Source organism: Adiantum capillus-veneris, unplaced genomic scaffold (genome assembly GCF_014529385.1).
Source record: "Adiantum capillus-veneris isolate H3 unplaced genomic scaffold, ASM1452938v2 Hic_scaffold_1000, whole genome shotgun sequence".
Classification (NCBI taxonomy): Eukaryota; Viridiplantae; Streptophyta; class Polypodiopsida; order Polypodiales; family Pteridaceae; genus Adiantum; species Adiantum capillus-veneris.
The window spans coordinates 15,353-39,547 of NW_028221381.1; the positions used below are offsets into that span (position 1 = coordinate 15,353).

The 24,195-nt window shown below is 44.1% G+C and overlaps 1 protein-coding gene across 1 annotated transcript; it reads right to left on the reverse strand.

Moving 5' to 3' along the window:
• Nucleotides 1-15,204: 15,204 nt before the first annotated feature.
• LOC147417398 (protein HHL1, chloroplastic-like) lies at nucleotides 15,205-16,552 on the reverse strand. The gene is made up of 4 exons (XM_086507647.1): nucleotides 16,496-16,552; nucleotides 16,003-16,089; nucleotides 15,746-15,793; nucleotides 15,205-15,653 (listed from the first exon to the last, which is right to left on the reverse strand). The coding sequence occupies exons 1-4, from the start codon at nucleotides 16,535-16,537 to the stop codon at nucleotides 15,510-15,512; spliced, it is 321 nt and encodes a 106-aa protein (XP_086363773.1). The 5' UTR covers nucleotides 16,538-16,552; the 3' UTR covers nucleotides 15,205-15,509.
• Between the last annotated feature and the right edge of the window lie 7,643 nt (nucleotides 16,553-24,195).

A 24,195-nucleotide genomic window follows, 5' to 3' on the forward strand; every position in this document is an offset into this window, starting at 1 on the left:
TACCGATCGGCCTTGCCGAATACCGTAATCGGATATGTCACAGGCCCTGCCTGAGGTACCTTTGTCTCAACATTCAACCTCCGACGAACGTGGGTTGTCGAAGGATTGTGTACTCAAGCCGTGAATGTACTATCTCGGCAAATCCAGAATTTTCTGCCATCAAAGGAGTGTGCCCATTGTAGCAAAGCGAACTTTCGAAGATCCCGTCATGGAATCCTGCAATATTAGTGGATAGGTGGAATAAAAAACCCACATAAATTAAATGGCATACCTTGAGAACCCATTGATCTGCAAATATGGAGCAAGTGCTTTGCAAATCGCCATAATTGCCTTATTATCGAATCCGCTACATGATTTGTGGCTCATGCCGTGCATGCTAATGATTCGTTTCAATCTTTGTACACATGTGATGATTGTCTCACCCGGAAATGACAAAATAGCAGAAAAAATTATGCAACTCTTGATGCCCGTGCTGTATATGATGCTCGATCGATTCTAGCTATGGTGTCAAAACATGCCTTGCATGCCCTTCTTGCCGATGCCTTGCATATTGTGCACTCCTGTGGGCAGGAATTTCATTAACGTAATCACGATCGGGTGATTACGTAAATAACTCTAGTATTTACACAAAAAGATCACGTGATCACGTTAATTGTTAACGCGACTTTGATGATGACCTGAAAAAACCCATAGAGCCGGTTAGCCCTCCGGGCTTCCATAATTTCCCTGCAGGACCCAAGGGGTTCTTCCTTTTTCTCGGTGGGCCTGCCGAGTATATGCAGTAGCCCAGCGGGCCCGTCGGGAAAACAAAAAGCCCAGCGGGAGTAATTATATATAGTAAATAGTGTGCTAACCCCGGTCTTTTAGCTAGGCAAATCCTTGGGGAGTGTATCCGCGTGCCGGGTATTGTCATCTCCTTGTGATTTGACCTAAGGTTACAGAGTCACGGGTCCTTTTTTGGGCCGGACGTGATTCTTAATTCGGTAACCACTTCTAAAAAATTTTAATTCGTTTACCAACATAAAGGTACGAAACCAAAACAACTGAAAACTTGGGAAATCATGCTCATTGCGAAGAAGCCATTGGTCCAAATGAGGGTTGTAATTGGTTTTAGAAGATGAGCATATGTAAATGACTAGTCGATAGTCAAGGGTCGGATGTCCTCTACTAGTGTACTGGGCATATAAAGATCCTTGAAGTCTTATATTTGAGTTGATTTACAATATCAGAGCTATAATCCTTTATTGGGTTAAAATAGCTTTTATATATTGAATTGGTTGCATCGGTGGGCTACAATCCTTCACTAGGTACAATTAGTCCCCAATTGGGTGATTATATTGAAGATTTATTTGCATTAGTTCATGCATTGGTTTATACAGAGATTGCATTAGTTATTCCGATAGATTATTAGTGCATGAAATGACCAATTATATATTTTATTGCTTTCGTTTGTTTTTTTGTAGCAAATGAAATTAGATGTGTCTTATTGTTTGCAAATCAAAGTGGACATATAAATAATCATTATAGTAATAATTGTATAGAGAGATTCATAGCATTGTTATGGTTATTATGCCATGTATAGATTACATTGCAATGTGTATGGTTTCTCACAATAGGTGATCGATATGTGGATTGACTAGCGTGCATTGAAAATCTGATATTGTGCATCATGGTTACTTTCATATTAATGGTTTTAAATTATAATATATATTGAAAATAAAAAAATTGTTTTCAGTTTATAACATCTTGTTCTTTTCTCTTCAGTTTTAATTTAAAAGCAATGGAGCAAAATGTGGGCACAAGTGGTACGAAGAAGCCAAAGAATAAAAAAGCTCCTGGCAAAGAGTGGGATTATGCTCACAACATATGCAGCCGATATATGGAGTGGCAATGTAAATTTTGTCACACAACAAAATCTGGCGGTGCACCACGTATTAGGGATCATTTTTTGGGTAGCGCTAAAAACAACTGTAGAAAATGTGAACATTCTCAGGCACCTGTAGTTGCAAAGCGTTTGAGAGAAGAGCTTGCCAAAAAGGGTGGCAAGAAACGACAGATATATAGCTCTGTGCCTTCGAATCAAGAGTTCCCAGAGCCAAATATTAACTCTGCAGATCCTGTAGTGACGCCAACTAACCTTGGAGAGAAACTATGCAAGGAGAGAAAATTCCAAACAGTATTCCTTTTAAACGTCACGATGAAGGTGGACTTTGTCAAATGCGTCAAAAATCATTGCATCAAAGATTTCGAGTGCTGTCTCTAGAAGAAGCACAAACAGCACTAGCCAAAGAAATATTCTTTACTGGAAGTGCTTTGGTCATGGTAGACAGCAATCATTGGAAGGCTGCTTGGAAGAAAATCGATGAGTTTGGTCCAAGATTTTCAGCTCCTTCTTATCACACGATAAGAAATGTTTTCTTGGACAAATGTTACATCGAAGTCAAAGAGCGTGTTGGCAAAATAATACTTGGGAATATTTCACTTTTAGGATGTACGATTGTGAGTGATGTCTAGTCAAATGTTCAGAGAAGACCGTTGATCAATGTAATGCTGGTTTGTCCAAGGGGAGAAACGTTTATAAAGGCGATTGATAGTTGTGGTGCAATTAAAAGTGGCAAATACATTTCTGAGGTCTTGATTGATGTAATTAAAGAAATTGGTGTTGAACATGTCGTTCAAGTTGTGATGGACAATGCAAAGAATTTAAAAACACCAGTAAATTAATAAAGAAGTGCTTTCCACGCATTTTTGCCAATGGTTGTAATACGCACAGCTTGAACTTGGTGTTGAAAGATTGGTACGCTAGCGAAGAAACCACATGGTTTGCCAAAATAATTGATCAGCACATCAGGTTGTGAAATTTATCTTGAAAACGGCAGAGAGTGCTCGATTTGTATAGGGTGTGCATGTCAGTGATGCTGAAACTTCCTGCTGAAACTCAGTTCTGCACACACTTTTATACCTTGGAATCACTTCTCCGTAATAAATGTGCTGTGATTAACACATTCAGTTGCGCGTCCTTTGATGAATGGCAACTTGAGCAGAAAGAAACAGTGAAGGATAAAATTACATGTCTACGTGGCAATGTAAACAAGGTTGCTTGGTGGAGGAGTGTAATGGATGCATACCATGTAATGATGCCCGTTATGTTCGCGATCCGCAATCTTGATCAAAAGGCGCCAAACTTGGGCAAAGTATGAATGACATGGTGGTCAGTCCAACAGAGTCTTGAAAATCCTAAAGAGCTGAAAGAGTTTGTAGTAGATAAGGAGTGGCGATTACCATTCTCTGACAAATAGCGAAAAATTTTGGCTAAGTATTTTCATGCAAGGTGGAAGAGCGCTCATAGTCCACTTGAATTCAGATCAAACAATACATGTTAACGGTCTTTAACATTTCAACATATATTGAATTTTGTAACTTATATTTTTCTCCGTGCGCACATACTAATTCAAACAAAGGACACACAGACTTAAAATCTTCAAAACATTGGAAGTATACAAATTGGACTAGCAAATTGTGTTCACACACTTTTTTACATAGAATTTATGTAAATGTAGCAATCAAAAAGCGATGATAATTGATGCTCTTTAAAAAGATACAAAAGAATATTTAACATGCAAATTGTATGTATTTATATTTTTGTAGAGAATTTATGTAAATGAAGCATTAAAACTAGCGATAATGCTTGAGAGTCCTTTAAAAAGACTAAAAACGAATATTAAACATGAAATTTGTGTGCAAATATTTTTTTACATGTAATTTATATAAATCGAACATTTAAAATAGCGAGATTGATAAATAAAGTATTCTATATAAATGACACATTTAAAATAGCTATGATTGATGAATAAAGTATTCTGTATAAATGGAACATTTAAAATAGTGATGATTGATGAATAAAGTATTCTATATAAATAGAGCATTTAAAATAGCGATGATTGATGAATAAAGTATTCTTTTGAATATGATTAGCTAGTATATAATTTCAAATGGATAGTTAAAAACAACAAAATCATACAAATCATACATTTTGTATATGGAATACTCTTCACAGCTGCGTTACCGACCAAGTATTTCATATACTTAATACTTAAAAAATTAATTGCACATACACATACAAATTATATGACGTTCGTACGGCCGGGTTAACGACCTGAACGCCACATTTATGCAAAAATATATGCTTCTAACAAGCGACACTCTATTAACCGCGTTACCGACCGAGTGCCGCCTGGATCTAAGGAAAAACAATGGCGTATATACAAACATCTATTAACCGCGTTACCGACCGATGCCCATATGTTTTTTGGGAAAGGGAAAGGGAAGTTGACTTACCATAAGGATACTAGATTCGCCGCGTTACCAACGTAGTACCCAGACAGTAAGCCAATACTTACCACAAGGACACCATCTTCCCCGTGTCACCGAGGTGATGCCCCCGTGATAAGCACTGTTCCGGAGAACAGCTTACACACACACTCCCATTGTGTGGTAAGGTACCTTATTACTGCGGTGTACTTCGACAAAAGGAACGCTACCACACAACGTATACACACAAACACAACACATACCCGGATCATGTGGTCAGGTACTCTGCTACTGCCGCGCACTTCGACGCAAAGCACGCTCCCACTCTCTCTCTCTCTCTCTCTCTCTCTCTCTCTCTCTCTCTCTCTCTCTCTCTCTCTCTCTCTCTCAGAAGGCAAAAGCGAAATACACCCAGCGGGCCCGATCGGGCCCGCGTATATATAACGCTAACAGCCTACCGGGCTTTTTTGTTTCCCCGGCGGGCCCGTAGGGATAATAATAAAACCCGGCAGGCCCGTCGGGGAAACAAAAAAGCCCGGCGGGAATTTTGTGGGTTTGCAAGTCACCCTAAACCGGTTTCTGTGTGATCATGTTTACTGTGATCATATAAATGTGTCAATAAGACCTTGTGATCACACAAAATTTGACGTAATTATGTAAATATTAAATCCCTTCCTATGGGTAAGGCCCCTAGGATGGCCTTAGGAAACCCTTAGGGCGCCCACCCACCCTAGCTTGCTCAGGCGGCAACTGCTGCGTAGGAGAGAAGTCGATCGAGAACGCACTGCAGAACCCAAACCAGCGGTGGACGTAGTGTCAAAAAAGGCTGAGCAGGACAGGGTGAACCTATAGAGCTGCTTTGTGAGAGCTTTGGAGGTGGCCAACCTCGCCTCGCTTCCCCCTCCTGGGGGTGCTTGCACACGGCTCCCCATCCTCGGCCTTCGACCTTGTCTGCTAAGAGGCCATGTTTGTGCAGCCTTCCCGCGGCTGCTCCTTCTCCCCCATGCAAGATATGCTAAAGCCCCAATCTTGAGGACCAAGCCCTGAGAGAGAGAGAGAGAGAGAGAGAGAGAGAGAGAGAGAGAGAGAGACAGAGAGAGAGAGAGAGAGAGAGAGAGAGAGAGCAAAAGAGCAAGAGATGCAACAAGCCATGCAAGGCTCGCTTCCTCCATAGCTCTCCCCCCCTAAGCTCTAATACCAATGTAAGGCCTTGGGAACTGGAGCATGCTCATCACCACCCAGCCATGCCCTATATAGACCCTTGGCCTGCTAAATATAGGGACCCCCTTGACTGCATGTCCGTCCTGGCCCTTGGCCGTGCCTGGTCCTACCCTTGGCATGACACACCCTACTTTGCAAGCCGAAGTTACTCAACAACTTCGTGCTTATGGGATTTCCCTTCCTCTCCAAGAGGAGAGAAATTTTTTCTTCGAGAGATTCAATATTTAGGTCATATTATCTCTCAAGATGGTGTTCGTATGGATCCATCAAAGTTAGAGGTAATAGAAGCATGGCCTAATCCAAGGAATCTACATGAGCTAAGAAGCTTTATTGGTATGTGTGCATACTATAGACACTTCATAGCAAAATTTTCTCAAATACCAAGACCATTACATGACTTAACAAAGAAGAACGTTAAGTATTCATGGACTGCTAAGGAGCAAAAATCTTTTGACAAGCTCAAAGAGAAGCTTACCTCTCAACCAGTCCTCATGCTTCCGGATCTCTCAAAGCCATTTGAGATCCAATGTGATGCTTGTGGTGATTGCCTTGGAGCAGTCTTACTTCAAGAAGGGTATGCCATAGCATATGAGAGCCGAAGGCTCAATACAGATGAACAGGTCTTGGACATTTATGAGAAAGGGCTTTTAGCTGTTCTACATGCCCTAGACACGTGGAAGCACTATTTATTGGGGACTCATTTTACGAATAGACCATCAAAGTCTCAAGTATTTCATGATGCAAACAAAGCTTTCCAACAAACAAATGAGGTGGGCAAATTTTCTTTCGCAATTTAATTTTCATATTGCTCACATTGCTGGTAAGCACAATCAAGTGGCCGATGCACTATCACGATGATCAAAATTAATGATATGCCTATAGCAACTCACAATGATCTATCTTCTATGATAGATAAGTATGCTATTGACCCTGACTTTAAAGACATAATATCAGCCATTGCTTTGGGGAAGAAAGAGGAATCATTCACCTTGCAGGATGGTTATCTTCTCCATGGAAATAGGCTATGTGTTACCCACTCCCTTCGTAAGAAAGTCATGTATGAATCCCATGCTCCTCCCTATGCGGAGCATAGAGGCGTTCAACCTACTCTTCAAGGAGTAGAGACGTATTTCTATTGGCCTACCATGAAAGTGAAACAAGAGTATGTTTCAAATTGTGTGGTATGCCAAAAGATTAAGTATGATAGAGGGAAAAAACCAGGATTACTCCAGCCATTGCCATCCCTAATTCACCATGTGAGAGTATATCCATGGATTTTATCTTTGGATTACCCAAGTCTATCCATGGGAATACGGGAATATGGACAATAGTTGACAGGTTTAGCAAGCAACCACACTTTATTCCTGTCAAAAAAACTATTAAGACACACCCAATGGCAACCATTTTCATATCTCATATTTTCAAACACCATGGATGACCAACAAACACCATATCTAATATTGTCCATACTACTGCAGAAAAAGCACCTTTTGAGATCATAGAGGGAAGACCTAAAAGTCCCTTGCTACTTAAAGTACATGGGAAGATCTTCGCTGCTGATGAGGATAGCCGTGACCTACAAAATCCTTTTCAAAAGGTTAAGGAGGCTATATCCATCTCTTAACAAAGGCAAAAAGCTACCACTGACAAGCACAGAAGGGCCTTAACATTCAAAGAGAATGATGGGTCTTACTTAAGTTTTCCAAGGTTCGATTGAGGCAAACGACGGACAAAAATCCTACGGGCCATCAAAGTATTATGCTAAATTAGCAAAAAGATACTATGGTCCTTTCAAATCTTGAAGCCAATCAATGACATCGCTTATCAACTCAAGTTGCCCAACCATTGGCTCATACACAATGCTTTTCATGTGAGCTTACTTAAGCCCTACAAAGAAGAGCCACCAGTAGAACCAATTATTGAAGACCCTCCAGAAATCAAAGACCAAGAAGAAGTGCTACAACCCGAAGCTATCCTTCGGCATGAAGACAAGGTACTACGGCATGGTAGGATTATTCGACGGTATCTTATTAAGTTCAAAAATTATCCATTTGAAGATGCTAAATGGATGCCAGGAATACAACTTAAGGATAGTATGAACTTTGTCAATGCTTACAATGTTGCACTATAGTAAGCAAATGTAAATGCTTTCTTAATGAAAAATGTTTTTGTCTTATAAGACTAATCCTTTTTTGTGCACAAATTTAAATAGTATGCATGTTTAGAATCATATTTGTGATGACGACGTCACTCAAACACCAAGAAGAATTTGTCACTCTAAGTTGGGAGTATGATATGGACTAAAGAGCATACATGCTTGCGGCAACTACGTCTCCCAAGCACCAAATGGACTAGTCATCCATTTTGGAATGATGCCGCAATGTAAAAAGGGATCTTCTACCCGCTAAGAAATGTAGACTAATTACTAAGACTTTATCTCTTCTACCTCATAGTCAAGGACAACTATGATTTCAAGAGAGATAATATCTAACCAGCCCAAATGATTTTCTCATATTAAACTAATCATTTAATGTGGGAGAATAAACGGGAACAAGGGTTAGAATTTAAACATGTGTTTATGGATCTATCTCAACACGGGGCCAAGGTTAAAAGAGGTCCAAATGAGAGATGGTATGTTAAAGAGCAATGCTACCTAATGAAGCTTAAAGACCATAGGGTTAGCTTCATTAAAGACCTCCAAAATTTAGTATTCAAAAGTCGCGGCTGACCTTGAGGTGAAAATCCTACCCAAGCATGAGGTGCTTGTTGGCTTGCTAAGTGTTAGTGGGAACCTTACCCAAAAGGTTGAGGTGTTTCTCACATGCTTAAATGACTAAAGTTCTTGAATAATTTAATTCAAAGATAACTCTCAAGAGCCATGAACGTTTCCTTGTTTGATTGACTAAGTCCTTGAAGTATTTTATTCAACCAAATGACTTAATAAGCATAAAAAACACATGTTCAAATGATCCTCCACATGTGTCCCTCACGATGTGTTTGAATGCTATTGGATAGGTTTTAAAGCGGCCAATAAAAATTTAGATACATAAAAACAAATAATTAAGTTCTTTCTGTCAAAGAGAAAAAAGAGGACACATATCCAAATGAAATAATAAAATAATACGAGAGAGAGAGAGAGAGGTGTGCGGACCAAGCATGAGAGGGGGGGTATACTCTCCCACCCACACACACACACACACACACATTCTCTCATTGTGTGGAGTGCAAACCAAGAGCCATGCTTCAATGCTTAAGCTTGTCAACTTCTTCATCTTCAGTACTATGCTATTATGCTATGCTAAGCAAGAAGAGTGATGATAAGTGAGGAGCTATTTCTTTCTCCCAAGGAATGTCGCAGAGGTGATGTCGCCTACAAGCAGGAATATAGCGCCAGGAAGCTATGGACAGTTTTCAAGAGATGCAAATAGATGGCATCTTTCCAAATGCAATTACCTACACTTGCATCTTGAAGGCACGGAGCATTATGCAAGACACTGATATTGGCAAAAGAATTCACGACGATGATATTTCAAGAGCCATCATCAAGGCTATGCAAGACCCCGATCTGTGTATGCAGGTCGAATGCATAAAACAGCAACCAAGCTATCGTCTCACTACAATTTCATTTATTGCATTGTTAAGAGTCTTGGCGGGTCGCAAAGGTGCCATGGCTTTGGCACTCTTACAAAAATAAATGGCAAAGGATGGCTGCCAACTAGACAAGGTCACCCTTTGCACTCTCATCAAAGGTTTTAGTAAAGCACAACAACCCAATAAGGTTCTAGAGCTTTACAGTCCAATGCGAGATTGAGAAGGATTGGGTGCCTGGAGTTGTCACATACAATCAAATATGAAACAAGGATTGGGTGCCTGGAATTGTCACATACACTTGCATCATTATTATACTTGCCAAGCATGGATATACTAACAAAGCCCTATGACAAGTCTATTTTGAGATGCGAATGAGTGATTGCTACCTTGGATATAACATTATTATAAACCTCTTTGGTCGTATGAAGAATCTGCACATTGCTATCCGACTCTTCAATGATATACTCGAATGTGATTTGGACCCCCAGGTGGCTACTAGTAAACTGCCCTATTCAGACACATCACGTGATGATGTAGTGGATGCTTACAAGCTTTTCCAAGAGTGCTTGGATAAGAAGCTTAGTGTGACACTGCCACATGTATGCCAAATACTTCAGAAATCTCATAAAAGTGCTTGATTAGCTTCCTATCTGAAATGTTCTCTTGGAATGATGAAGATCTCTGCTGTTTTCAACAGATGCGGGAGGAGGGTATTTCTCCAAATGTAATCACCTATGCTCTTGATGTAGCAGCCCAGCAAGACCCTAACATGGGTGACAAAATTAACATGGGTGACAAAATCACTATGAGATCGGGAGATGCTCGAGAAACATGTTGTGCTTGGCCATTTCCACACGGCTGCACGTGCAAAGTCCAGAGGAGGAGGAGTCACCACAGTGCTGCAATTCTTGCATTAGTTGCGATGGTGGGTGAATGACCATGTCACCACCATGCTGGCATTGGCAGTACAGTGCTTAGTGGACAAGCTACCTGGCTTGCGCACCTGACAGCTAATCTATGACTCCATGTCCACCTAACTGCAAGCGACTGCCACCGTGCAACAACAACTACCAAGCCTGCATGCTCCAATTGAAGAGCAGCGCCCAGCTTCTACTCGTTATGCAACGTCAAGTGCAATGACCTACGCTTGCTTGGTCAGCTGTTGGTGTGGATCCTGGACGTCGACGACGTTGGGGCAGGTCTGAAGGAAAACAGCAGTTTCCAACCAATCGGCAAGTGCAATGACCTGCACTTGCTTGTTCAGCTGCTGGTGCAGATCCTAGACGTCAAAGACACTGGGGCGGATCTAAAGGAAAATAGCAGTCCCCAACCAGTTGGCACTAGTACTCTGTCGGACGACATCGTCGAAAATTTTGTCTCCCGCATCATGAAGTAGGCCGCCCACTATGCGGAAGTGTGCATCTGGTCATCTCAGGTGAATGAAAGCAGTGCAGAGCTCTGTTGCGTTGTATTGACGCCTTCCAAAGTGGAGCGGTCCATTCCAAGGGGGGTTCTCGCATCAAAGTAAGGCCAATGGGCCATACTCTTCGCTCGCTAAGTGAGGCCGTTACTGTCAAGCTCAAGCAATGGGATGCAAGCGACAGGTGATACAGGCAACAATTTGAGGATAGGCTAGAGACGGACTGGGAGTATTGCGGACATAAGCAAGCAACAGGTGATGTGCACAAAAGCAACAATTTGAGGATAGGCTAGAGATGGACTGGGAGAATTGTGGCCACACAAAAACGACTTGTCAAAGCTCATTTTGTAGAAAGGCCAATTGTTGATGTTGGTTTCACTCCATGAGAGCACAAAAACATTAGCCCAAGTCTTTTGAAGGCTCTGTATCCGAAACTAGTGCTTGTCATTGTTGTCATGGAGAAATTGGAGACAACCTTCGCATATGTCCAGCATGGAGGCACCCTGCTTGAAAAGACCTAGGCTTGTAGAAGCCATTCCCGTGACCACAATCAAAATTCAAACACGCATTCCATCAGCTGTTGTCGATACTGATGTGCCTAGAAGAGATAGTTCTCTATGCTTGTCTCTAGCTTGGAGAAGCATCGAGATTGCATATGGCACTCATCGATGGTTGCCTCCATCCACCAGTTCATGCAAGAGCATGCATTCCTGCCTGAGGAAGAGAAGGCAATCGTTGATGTTCTTTGGAAAATATCAACAAAGGCATAATTTGTTTTTCCACTCACAGATCTTGAAGGCAAGGGATTCAACTTCTCCATCGTACTCGAGGGTTTCTTTTGGGGTTGGACTATTGGGGTTGCTTAGAAAGAGGTCTCTTATCACTCTCTTGATTTGTAGAGAAGCATTGCCACCCTCAAAGTTTTTCTTGAGAGGAGCTAATGGGGCAACCAATTAGAGCCTCCTATTCTACAGTTTGACGCTTCTTTCACCAAGGTACTGCATGAAACTCTATTTTGCAACATCGATGGTTGGCATACAGCAGGGAAGTATAAAAAGTTCTCCGCATTGATCACCACAAGAGTGAGCCACATGGAGGGGCAAGTAGAGGCTTGCTATATATACTTGATCAGCCTAAACGGTTTTTCTAAAAGGAGGGTAGAGGATGCTCTACATAGCGTAATCCAAAAACGCCACCGAAAACACACATGTGATGAAGGCAATGATATTTGTGTTAACTCTTGTTTTGTGTGTGACAGAAAGGACCTATCTTCACAACAGTGGACAATTCGATTGCACAACCACGACTCCATCTCAACAACGCTGCAAGGTTCGCTACCTATGCATTTGCTTGGCGCAACACATAAATGCTACGGAGCAGGGCACGGCTTCCATTTCTTATAATTTTTGGAGAGACCATAGTGCCAACTCTCCACCATATTTTTGTATGGCACTTCTGCATGACATGCACTGTATAATTAGGATTTTCACTTTGCATCTAACTGCAAGACAAAATGTTAACTATTCACATTGCTTTTATGTAGCTTGACTCATATATTGTCCTCCGAATAGTACAATTGGACAACACCCGTACATGATTATTAGGTCGGTAATGCAGTTCAATTTTTACATTCTGTTGATTCTTTCTATATTTTTTTAAGTTTGTCAAGAATTCCTTAAATTTAATTTTGCTACATGTTTTTCTGCATGCTCAATCTCGATCATCTTATATATATATCAAACAGATACGCACTTCTTCTCTCTCAGTTCAGTAATTCAACTTATGTATTGAAATACTAAATGCGCTTTGTACATGTTTACTTTATTCCTAGGTGGAAAATTGACTACGCTTGATTGAGAATGAGACGGGTCCACGTTCTAGAGACTAAATGGCTAAATGGCAATCTGCAAACAACTACCAAAGTAGGTTAAGCTGCAACCCATTCAATTACCCTCTTTTAGTAGCCCTTTGTTGTATAGGGCGCGCTATGGCACACAACTTGCTTCTTCCCAATGCTCCTCAAGTCCCATATTGAGCTACTATTGGTGCCTTACAATTGTTCTACTCATATGCTCGTGTTCCACAACAAAATCCGAGGTGACAACAATCACAAGTGACTTACCAAGTAATCCACTACGCTCCAAAATCTATTAGAATATGTATGGCAAAGGTCCAAGCAAGACTAGTTCGTTATAAAGCACAAATCTTGCAAAATCGGCGGTGAGGTAACCAACCATGGGCACGATGTAGGCAGCAGGACAGACCAACGCACCAGCTGGCAAGCGCTTATTTTTTCTAGGCATGGTTCCACGTTGGTATCAACCAGCCTGTGGTTAGCACATGCCCACTCTTCAAACACGGCTTAACATTAGTTAGTTTTGATTTGTGGGTCTGATGTTGGGAGAAGGAGATTCCATTACACGGTCGTAACAGTGGCAATTATTTTTTTCTTGTTTCCAAGTTTCTTAACGAAAGCTGAGGGTATGTCGCCACGATTTTGGAATAAACTCTTTAATGCAAATCTACGAAGATGTCTTTGTGGATGCACGAGCGGTGAACAGCGAGCAGTCGGCTAGGCAAGGCATGCATGGGCAGCGGACAGGGGGGCCCTGCTCTGGGAGAATGTGACGCCCCAGAATCTGGGCACGTCGCGGAGGGGGTGTTTTGTCTTCAAGGGCCTGGCTCGGACGGGACCGGCTCAGGTCGGGGTGTTTCTTCAAGGGGTCCTGGCGCGGACGGCACCGGCTCAAGAGGGCCCGGCTCGGATGGGACCGGCTCGGGTCGAGGTGTTGCTTCAAGGGGTCTTGGCGCGGACGGCACCGGCTCAGGAGGGCCCGGCTCGGACGGGACCGGCTCGGGTCGAGTTGCCTTCACGGGGGCCCGGCTCGGACGGGGCCGGCTCGGGCGTGGTTGCGTTCCATGGGTCGACGGCCGTTTGCGTTTCGCGGGTCTTGCGTTCCGGGTCCCTAGCCCCACGTAGCCTCAGGCTCCGCCGCACTCACGGAGGGTCATAGCGTGCCCCGGGGAACCTTGCGTGGAGTCCCCACGGTGCACGAGTGCATGGAGTGAGGCTAGCGTGTCTAGGTGGGGGGTCCCCTCCCGTGGCCGTTCTCGGGAGGCTCATACCCCTTATATACACCCCCGGTTGAAGAGAGTTCGACAACCTCGTCGAACGGAGGGAAAAGAGTGTTTGGCTATGCATGAGGCCAAGGGACTAAGGGGTGCATATAAGTGCAAGTGAGCAAAACTGTTCCCAAAATGCAAGTAGGTAGTATGCTTTGTTTTTGTACTTTTGAGAATGAGTGTGTGTGTATTTTTGGATTTTTGGCAGAAGGCTGAAAAAGTATGCTTTGAACACCCAAGTAGAATTCCCCATACTTGAGCATTCCCCGAATAGGTAACCCGATGTGCGCGGAGCCACCTGCTGCGTTGGTCCGCGCGGAGGCTTCTTGAAAGCCGAATGTGAAGGAGAGTCCGTCGCAATGCAGCACTTGCGAAGTTGGTCCCTGTTTGGACGTCATTTGGAGGGCAAGCTCGGGGCCCTGTGGTCTCTTTGTAAACTTGAATGGGTCTTCAGCTCAGCATGGGCCACAAAAGTGGCCGGGGCGCAACGAACACCGTTGGCTTGGTTCGTCGCGTTTTTTGGTTGTTCCTGTTTTTGATATAAAGAGCTCTGTCTGGCTCGCATCTTTCCTTTTTTTTGTCATGTGGAGAGCCCTGTCTGGCTCGCATCTTTCCTTTTTGTCATGTGGAGGTGCCCGGCTCGGATCGGGGCCGACGCAGGTCACGGGTGACGGCCCGAGGTTTGGACGCGTCACGGGGACAGGGGCGTGAAGTTCTTTCTGGAGCTCTTTTCACCAAGATTTTGACGACCCGACCCGGGAGTTGGGTTGGGGCCGTCGTGAGGAACGTGCGCGTCGGGCACATCGGTCTGCAACTCTTTGCCTGAAGCTCTGGACGGAACCTGGAGCTATGATACCAAGTGTGACGCCCCAAAATCTGGGCGCGTCGCGGAGGGGGTGTTTTGTCTTCAAGGGCCTGGCTCGGACGGGACCGGCTCAGGTCGGGGTGTTTCTTCAAGGGGTCCTGGCGCGGACGGCACCGGCTCAAGAGGGCCCGGCTCGGACGGGACCGGCTCGGGTCGAGGTGTTGCTTCAAGGGGTCCTGGCGCGGACGGCACCGGCTCAGGAGGGCCCGGCTCGGACGGGACCGGCTCGGGTCGAGTTGCCTTCACGGGGGCCCGGCTCGGACGGGGCCGGCTCGGGCGTGGTTGCGTTCCATGGGTCGACGGCCGTTTGCGTTTCGCGGGTCTTGCGTTCCGGGTCCCTAGCCCCACGTAGCCTCAGGCTCCGCCGCACTCACGGAGGGTCATAGCGTGCCCCGGGGAACCTTGCGTGGAGTCCCCACGGTGCGCGAGTGCGTGGAGTGAGGCTAGCGTGTCTAGGTGGGGGGTCCCCTCCCGTGGCCGTTCTCGGGAGGCTCATACCCCTTATAGAGAATAGAACGAGTCGCTTTCCAGCTCATGCCATACGCGCTTGGCAACGAGAGAGAGAGAGAGAGAGAGAGAGAGAGAGAGAGAGAGAGAGAGAGCGCTTCAAAAACAGACCTAAACAAAACAATCGCAAGACATGTGCAGAAAGAAATCTTTGTGAACAACAATGGGACAAAATTTCATAGGTATATTTCCGCAACACAGTGATGTCCGATTCTAGTTAAGCTGTACAAAGAGACCACTTGCTTTGACGAAATAGAAGAATTGCCCATGCCTCAAAAATTAGCCTTTCAACCCTGTGTTGGCCAATCACAACTAGCTGAAGCTGCAACTGAATGCCCTCCAAAAATACAATACATGCATGAAATTGCATGGCAGCTTCATTGCTGCAACCTCCATACAACCTTAGTAGTCGATTGCCCCTCGGGTGTTGATGCGGGCATAGATCCTTCTTGCGGAGCCCGGACTTTACATTCATTTGGAATCGTTTGAGGCACTTTCTGAATCCTGATCCCCTAATTTCAAGCCGTTGAAAGCGTCTTTTACTCCCCCAAGGTTATCTCCAAAGAAATCCTTCACCTTGTCTAGAGGAGTTTTCAGTTCTTCTTTAGGTGGAATCTGATACAATTGGAAGAAGCAAAAGAGCATCAAGAGATCAGAGCTGCCCCCTTCACAACCTACACAATTACTTATCGTTGAGAAAGCCTTACTTTTATAACATTGGATGGCATGAATGCTGACTTTTGGTCATCCATGTTCTGCATCCACAAAAGTACGGCAGAAAACAATTCAGCGCTTCATTTGCCAAAACCAAGTACACTCGGGAAATTTTAAAGAAATTGGGGGTGTAAAGGAAAAGAAAGAAGCGGGAGAAGAAAGAAAAGGTCACATTTCTCAGACTAGCATAGCTTATACACCAGCTACCCTCAAAGCAGATGATTAGATAATAAATATAGAAATCACATACCACAATTTTAAAGCCGAACTCCAACTCCTTCGCATTTTTCAGCATTGAATGAGCCTTGAGTGCTGTCATCCTGATCGCTCTTTCATCCTGTATGAAAAGGAAACTTTTGAAACTTGAAGATAAACAACTTCAGGAGAACAATCCAAAAGGACGTTAAGCTACAAAGCCCAGAGAAAGGTATACTCCTATAGCTTTGGTAGGTGTAAAAATAACATTCTTTCAGCCAGTATTTCAACTGCAATGTCATGCTATCCATGGAGGAAGAAAAACATATGAAAAGAGATATTTAACATCTAGTAGTGGGCACAGAGGCCTATGAGATCCAAAAGAGAAAACAGCTGTGGTGACTGTCTCGTTCCTGAATATCACCAAAATAGTAGTCCTCACCTAGGTTCAAAAAAATTAAGAACAGAAATTGCCATACAGTACATGTCATCCACAATCAGTACAAAAGAAAATTTCTCCCGTAATACGATATGCAGAGCATAGTTACCCGGAACGGAAAATCGGAACGGGGAACGGGGAACGGCAACATGCATGAAATGCCATTCCCTGTTTTGGATACTCGCGTTTGAACCACGGAACGGGGATCCGGAACGGGAAATTGAGATGGGAACGGGGAACGGGGACCTGAAAAATGGCCATTCCCTGTTACTATGATGCAGAGAAGTTCATGCACATGCGAACATACAGTACTGACAGAAACACACAATTTCTTGAGATGAAAGAAGGATGCTTTTCCACTATTCAAGATACAGCACCTCCCCTAAAACACATACAATTTTTACATACGGTATGGATAGATTGAAAACAAGGCGTGCAAATGCAACCTTGATTGTAATATAGAACAAGATGTCAAAAAACACAAGTATGAATTGGCAGGGATACCTGTAGTAGAAGAGCATGACTAATGTAATGCTCAGCTCGATATCTCACTCAACTGATACTAAAGGATGGACAATCATAAAATGTAGGCTAGTGCCTTGAGTGGTAATAGTGGCCCTAATATGTTGATGATAGAGTTCGTCTTGATGGACAGCGTGCCTGGGCAGTGTTGCTAAATTGGCTTTATCTGACAGAAAAATAAATCTAAATGAATAATTGGAATTTTAAGTGAGGATTTTTCTCACTGGACACATCAGAGTACAGATATTTCTAGTGCATCATTCAAAGTAATGACAGGAGCATTGTGAACGGGAATATCTGTAAGGCCATCAGGAACGTGTACTTTTGATGCGTCACATCGGATGGGTGACAAGGAGCATCGGAAAGAAGTATTCGACCATCCGGGAACGGACATCTCTGATGCGTCATACAATGGGTGACACAGAGCATCACGAAGGAGATTGTACCGTAAAGTTCGGTAGGAAAGGACTAGGTGATGGGTATTTTTTATGGGTCACATGGTGGGTGGCGGGGGTATCGGAAAGGGAATATTCCATAGTCGGGAAGAAATTATGGACTGTGTTAGAGTTGTGCACAAGGATGAGCAAGCACTTGAATGAAGATGGGTTTAGAGGAAACTTTGAGGAAAAACGGATGCTTTCTGAGGAAGCGTGTTAGGTGCAGCGGAATGAATGTTTGCGCTTTGCTCAAGATGAGTGCTCCAAACTGTGCTCAAGGTTCCTTTTGTTCTTATGGAAGGGAAAGCCTTCCGTTCTTAATGAGAGAATGCTATGATCACAAACAAAGTGAATGGACACTGTGCGTGCAAGTGTATGAGACTGAGAGATAGAGAAAGAAGAGAGATACAACACCAGAGACGTCGTAAAACCCTCCTTCGAAGGCCCCACTCTCGTCGGCAAGAGTGGTCTACTATTGATTGCACAATCTAAGTACAAATGGTATGCATGAAACTGATGCAACTTGGGACTATGTCGGTGACGACGACGGGGACGACGAGGATGACCTAAAGGCTGAATTCTACAATCTTCTAACTGCTGAAAATCTGCTGAATCTGGGGCTGTTTTGGGTGGCTGAAAAACGCAGGTTTTAGGGCTGAAAAACACTGATCTTGGCTGCGTTTTCTTGGTGCTGAAATCGTTGACAAAAACGCTGAGGCTGCTGTGATCTGTGGCTGAAAACGCTGCCTTGTCTGCTACGTTCCAAGCTGAAAAACACTGCCTTGTTGAATTTAGTGGAAAACACTAGGTGCTAGGTTTGTTGGCGATGAGATGACATGCTGAAAACGCTGATCTTGCAGGGGTTGATGGCGATGATCAAAACGCTAGGCTGTAGGGGAGGTTGGAAAAACGCCAAGGGCTTGAAGGTCTTGATGGTTCTTGCTGAGAAGGTGCCTATTGAGCAGGGAGCTCCTGCTGCCTCTTCTGCCATTGAGTGCTAACTTGGGTTTGCTTATATACAAACTTAGCAAAATTGCCCTACCTACTTTTGTTGGGAAGTCACTTAAATTAATAAGTGAAAAATGTCAAAAATAGGGAAAATAGGCTAAATGCATTGGAAAAAACCTCTAACTGATTCTAATGGATTCTGATGGGAATACTGATGATCATGCTATGTGCAACCAGAGGATATGCATCTATACCAAGTGACTAGGCATGCACGTGCTACGAGTAGACTCACAAAAGTGTCAGATCACTTCTAATCTAGACTGACTAGACTGACTGAACCCTTGTCGTGTTGTAGCTTGTCCACGGACACAGAGTTGGATGTGTCACGTGACATCCCCTCTTTTTCAAAGTAAGGTACTGGTACCAAGCTGTATGGCGTTGAGGGAGATCGCCAATAGCATCTGGAATCCTGGAAGGGACTCTTCGCCGCCCATGCTGATGTGTGGGTCGTGCGGTACTTGAACTTCATAAAGGTCTACAACGCTTGCTTCTATGGGCCGCGCCGAAAGCGACAAAGTCTTCTGTGGCTCCTTCGATGCTTCAACTTCGTCTAGAGTCATGCTTCTTCCTTCTTCAAGAATCTCCATGGCTGAAAATTCCTAAAACCATTTCCAACACAAAACCATGAACATTACCCATTCCATGTATAATGAGTGGAAAAAATCTTGTCTTCGCTAAAGACTGTGTATGCATTGTAGATGAACATAGAGACGGAGTGACAACCCGTTCATCAAACACATGCAAACAATGAGATCGAATCTTTCTCTTATGATCTACAGCAATCGACTGTGGCAAAACACAATGGAAATGCCCACGCTTGGTGCTCATACTTTCATGTGCTCGTTCAAAAACTGTGTCATGCCAAGGAAGAGACATAGAATGTGACTTCCTTACATACATACCTTTCAGCTTTTCATGAAAAGGGATCACATAAAGATGCTGACTAAAATACAGGAAACGATTACGAATGAAACATTCGAACAATGCGTGTGTATCAATCATGCGAACAAATAATACTGCCTATGAGGGTTCTTTGGACCTAGGCTCGAGAGCCAAGATCGATCCTTCGTGATTGATCGAATCTGCAACGAGGTTAGCTTCGCTAAAAAAAACATCAACTAACACATCATCCTTGTGAACAATCACATCATCTTCATGCAACTCATCATGCTTGTGAGAAATCTCATCTTGATCATGCTTATCATTATCAATCAATTCATCATGCAAATCATTGTTAGTCGAATCATCATGCTTGTCGTTATCATCCAAATCATCATGCTCATCATTTTCAAGCAAATCATCATCATGCAAATCATTGTCATTCAAATCATCATGCTTATCATCATGCAAATCCTGTGTATCATGCTTTGGAGAAGAAGAGACTGAGCGAGTCTCCTTCTCCTGAATCTCTTGCATCTGTGTCTACACTTGAGAAAAGAGTCGCAACATCTCTTGCATTCTTGCTTTGTCTCGCGATCAAATTCTGCTTGTCTTGCTTTGTTCTCGCGATCAAATTTAGCTTGACTTTCTTTTTCTTCCAAGTCGTACTGACGCTCTATGGCTGCCATTCATTCTTCATATTCAGGATCTATGGCTGCCCTTCATTCTTCGTAGGCCTTCTTTCTGCTTCTCTTTCTGCTTTTCTTTCTTCGCATTCTAACTTTCTTTTTAGAAACAAATGCTTCAAAGCCTCCATAGGAGTTAGTGCAATCCTTGACGTAGATGGGGAAGGGGAAGGGTCGGAAAAACCTCCTGGGGGGGAAAATTCTTCTTCGCCTCTCTCATGCTCATCACCTCCAAGCGAAGTATCCATTCCGCTTCTCCATTCTGAAGTCGTGGGTTCTTGTGGGTTCTTGTGATCTTGAGGTTCTTAAGGTTTTCTTTCGCTTGCAAACCGCGTTTGAGAAGGATCTTCTCTTCACCCGAGTTCTACTCCTTTCTGCGGGCGCACCCCTTGGCAGCCTTGCGCTCACACCAAGGTTGCTTTTTCCCACCTCACGTCGATTGGTCGGCCGCTAAGTGCACGGCCCGCTCTCAATGAGTGAAAAGAGACACGAGGGGAGGCTGGACAAGCCCTTCTTTCCTGGGATTCCTGTCACTCTTCAAAAACACGATTAGGAATCGACACGCATAAGCGAACTTGGGTTCGTGCGACCGCAACAAGCAAAACAAATTCTTGTGATTCTTGTGGTTCTTTCCTTCAGTGATACAGAACACTGCCAAAGCTCTGATACCAATGCTAGGTGCAGTGGAATGAATGTTTGCGCTTTGCTCAAGATGAGTGCTCTGAACTGTGCTCAAGGTTCCTTTTGTTCTTATGGAAGGGAGAGCCTTCCGTTCTTAATGAGAGAATGCTATGATCACAAACAAAGTGAATGGACACTGTGCGTGCAAGTGTATAAGACTCAGAGATAGAGAGAGAAGAGAGATACGACACCAGAGACGTAAAACCCTCCTCCGAAGGCCCCACTGTCGTCGGCGAGAGTGGTCTACTGTTGATTGCACAATCTGGTACAAATTGTATGCATGAGACTGATGCAACTTGGGACTATGTCGGTGACGACGACGGGGACAACGACGATGACCTAAAGGCTGAATTCTACAATCTTCTAACTGCTGAATCTGGGGCTGTTTTGGGTGGCTGAAAAACGCAGGTTTTAGGGCTGAAAAACACTGATCTTGGCTGCGTTTTCTTGATGCTGAAATCGTTGACAAAAACACTCAGGCTGATGTGGTCTGTGGCTGAAAACGCTGCCTTGTCTGCTACGTTCCAAGCTGAAAAACACTGGATGTGGCAGCCTTGCTGGCGTTAGTGGAAAACGCTAGGTGCTAGGTTTGTTGGCGATGAGATGACATGCTGAAAACGCTGATCTTGCAGGGGTTGATGGCGATGATCAAAACGCTAGGCTGTAGGGGAGGTTGGAAAAACGCCAAGGGCTTGAAGGTCTTGATGGTTCTTGCTGAGAAGGTGCCTGTTGAGCGGGGAGCTCCTGCTGCCTCTTCTGCCATTGAGTGCTAACTTGGGTTTGCTTATGTACAAACTTAGCAAAATTGCCCTACCTACTTTTGTTGGGCAGTCACTTAAATTAATAAGTGAAAAATGTCAAAAATAGGGAAAATAGGCTAAATGCACTGGAAAAAACCCCTAACTGATTCTAATGGATTTTGATGGGAATACTGATGATCATGTTGTGTGAAACCAGAGGATATGCATCTATACCAAGTGACTGGGCATGCACGGTCTACGAATAGACTCACAAAAGTGCCATATCACTTCTAATCTAGACTGACTGGACTGACTGAACCCTTGTCGTGCTATAGCTTGTCCACGGACACATAGGGTTGGATGTGTCACGTGACAAAGCGAGTTGCTTTTTGGGAAAGCGAGGAGGTTTATGTTTGCATTGCATCTGTGCATGTGGTTGCATCCAAGGACGCCTGGGAAGTGCAATGTAAGCATTGGTTTTTCATTCATATTTGAGTTTTTGAACACGTTCACACTTTTTATTAAGTGGTTGGCTGCCCACTTATTAAGTGGACAGCCCATGGTAAAAATAAAGCAAAAAAAAAGAGAGAGAGAGCATGCACTGCAGTGTAAGCTTTGGTTTTTAAATCGCGAGTGCTATTTGAGTTTTTGAACACGTTCACACTTTTTATTAAGTGGCCGGCTGTCCACTTATTAAGTGGACAGCCCAAATAAAAAGAGAAAGAGCCAACGCTCCCCTTACGGCTGAAAACAGCCAGCGATCTCCTCTCTCTAGAACTACCGCCAGTCAGCTCTTCTCTCTCTACCTCTTATTTTTGTGAGAGTGAGCAACGGAAAGAGTGTGAGCCACGCGCACCGAAAACACTGGAGAGAGAGAGAAGAAAGAAAGAAAGCTTTATTAACGTCTTCAAAAGGCCGAACTCGACCTATGAGACAACATCCTATACATGTGTTGATGCGCCAGGCATCGAGAAAAATAAAATGGTACAAACTAAGAACATGAAGTGTAAAGCTACTCCCTGTGGTGTGGTATGATGGAATGTGTAGTATGTGTAATGCGCAGTATACAATAGGCGGCCCTAAAGTAGGACTTGCTCATATGTATATCCAGAACATCTATATGCAGCAGGGTAGTACAATCATGAAATGCAGGATACTAACAACATGCAACAGAAGTAGGGGACAGTATGTGGTACATCGGTGGCGGTGGTATGAAGCAGCTCTGGAGTGCAGTCTCCCAAGATGCTGATGAGTATCTCTGCTCTAGATGCTGCTGGTGTAGAGATAGTATACTCAAAATCTCTCTCCGATGATATCGAGGTGTCCTGTATCCTGGGAGTCGTGGTCTGCGTCGTGCCTGCTGCGCCTCTCCCTGCTGAAGGGTAAGCCCCCCCCCCCCCCCCCCTTGGGTATGGGGTATAATAGGATCTGGTGCTGCTCTATGAAAATACTGTGTGATAGTGGTCTGGACCCTACTATCCCTCTCTGTGGTGGCTGTAGTAACGATCTCTGAAGCTGCTACTAAGAACTGGCCAAATCTCCTCTGCTCATAGTCTGTCATACACTGCTGTAAGGAGTCCCCAATGTCATGTCTCTCCCTCAGCTCTGTGTAAGCTGGGCATCTGATCACAAAATGCTCCTCACTCTCTACCTCTGTATGGCATATCTGGCATATACGCTCCTCCCGTAATATATCTCTGGCTCTACCTCTCTCAATCTCCAGCTGGTGTGATGAGACTCGAAGTTGGCCGATGCTCACTCGTGAGTGGTGTGGCATATACTCCTGCATGTATCGTGGGGTCTCAATGAATCCCTGATCAGTAAGCCTCAGAAAATGCTTATAATAGTAGAGCATTTTCGGCAGCAGGAGGTCTGTATGTTGACGCCATGTCCGCTGAATGTAGGTATGCCATATCTCCTGTCTGATGACCCGATTTCTCTCAGAACGTGAGAGAGAGTAGGTCGGAGCCTGAGTATCATAATGGAGTGGTGGTAGTCTGTCAATATCAATGCCATGTCGGGATAACCAGTCTCATGTCTGGGCATACCATGAACCAGTGGCCCCATCTAGAGCCATCTCTCCGGATGCTGTAAATGCTCTGTAAGATATCCTGTCCGTCCCCATGTCTCTGAATCTATGTAGAAGACAGACTGTCTGAAATAATGCCTCTATCAGCATCGGTGGGGCAGCAAGCTCGGCTCGGATAATATCATGTGGAACCGATGACTTGCTGCGGATCATCCTGGAGATCATAAGAACCTGGGGTCTCTCTATCTGTGTCCATACTGAGTCTGCCAATCCCGGTCCCCAAATAGATGATCCGTACATAAGTGCAGGGGTGACCAATGTATCAAAAAGCCATCCCTTCGTCCGGGGCTCCTGAAAGTGGGCCTGGTAGCACTGTCTCTCCATCAAAGCTAGTGATGCATATCCTCTGGTGAGTCTATCTCTGGCTGCCTGTGCCATCGAGAATGCTCCAGAAGCTGTTGTAAATGTCACCCCCATATAAACATATGAGCCTGTCACCTCTATATCTCCTCCTGCTACTGTAAATCTGCTCTGTCGACGGATAGAAGCTGATGTGTGAAAGATGAGAACCTTGGTCTTGCCAAGGTTCACTGTCAATCCTCTCTATAAACAAAAGTCATAAGAGCCTGTAAATGCTGCTGTAGGCCCTCGGCCGTCTCTGACACCAGTATGATATCATCTGCATATAAAAGGATATGTACTGTAGTCCCTCCTATCTCCACTCCCTCTCCTCCTCTGTGTAAAATGAAGTCCACAATCTCGTCGATCTATAAAACAAAGAGTGTAGGTGATAGGGGACAACCTTGTTTCACACCGATGGTGCTCAC

What these genes read in the sequence shown, in the direction of transcription:
- LOC147417398 (XM_086507647.1), bottom strand. Translation starts at nt 16,537, where the DNA reads ATGTTGCCGTTCCCCGTTCCCCGTTCCGATTTTCCGTTCCGG. An exon ending in GTTCCGATTTTCCGTTCCGG is followed by an intron (nt 16,090 to 16,495) that starts GTAACTATGCTC and finishes CTTTTCATACAG; the next exon opens with GATGAAAGAGCGATCAGGAT. An exon ending in AGTTCGGCTTTAAAATTGTG is followed by an intron (nt 15,794 to 16,002) that starts GTATGTGATTTC and finishes TTGTGGATGCAG; the next exon opens with AACATGGATGACCAAAAGTC.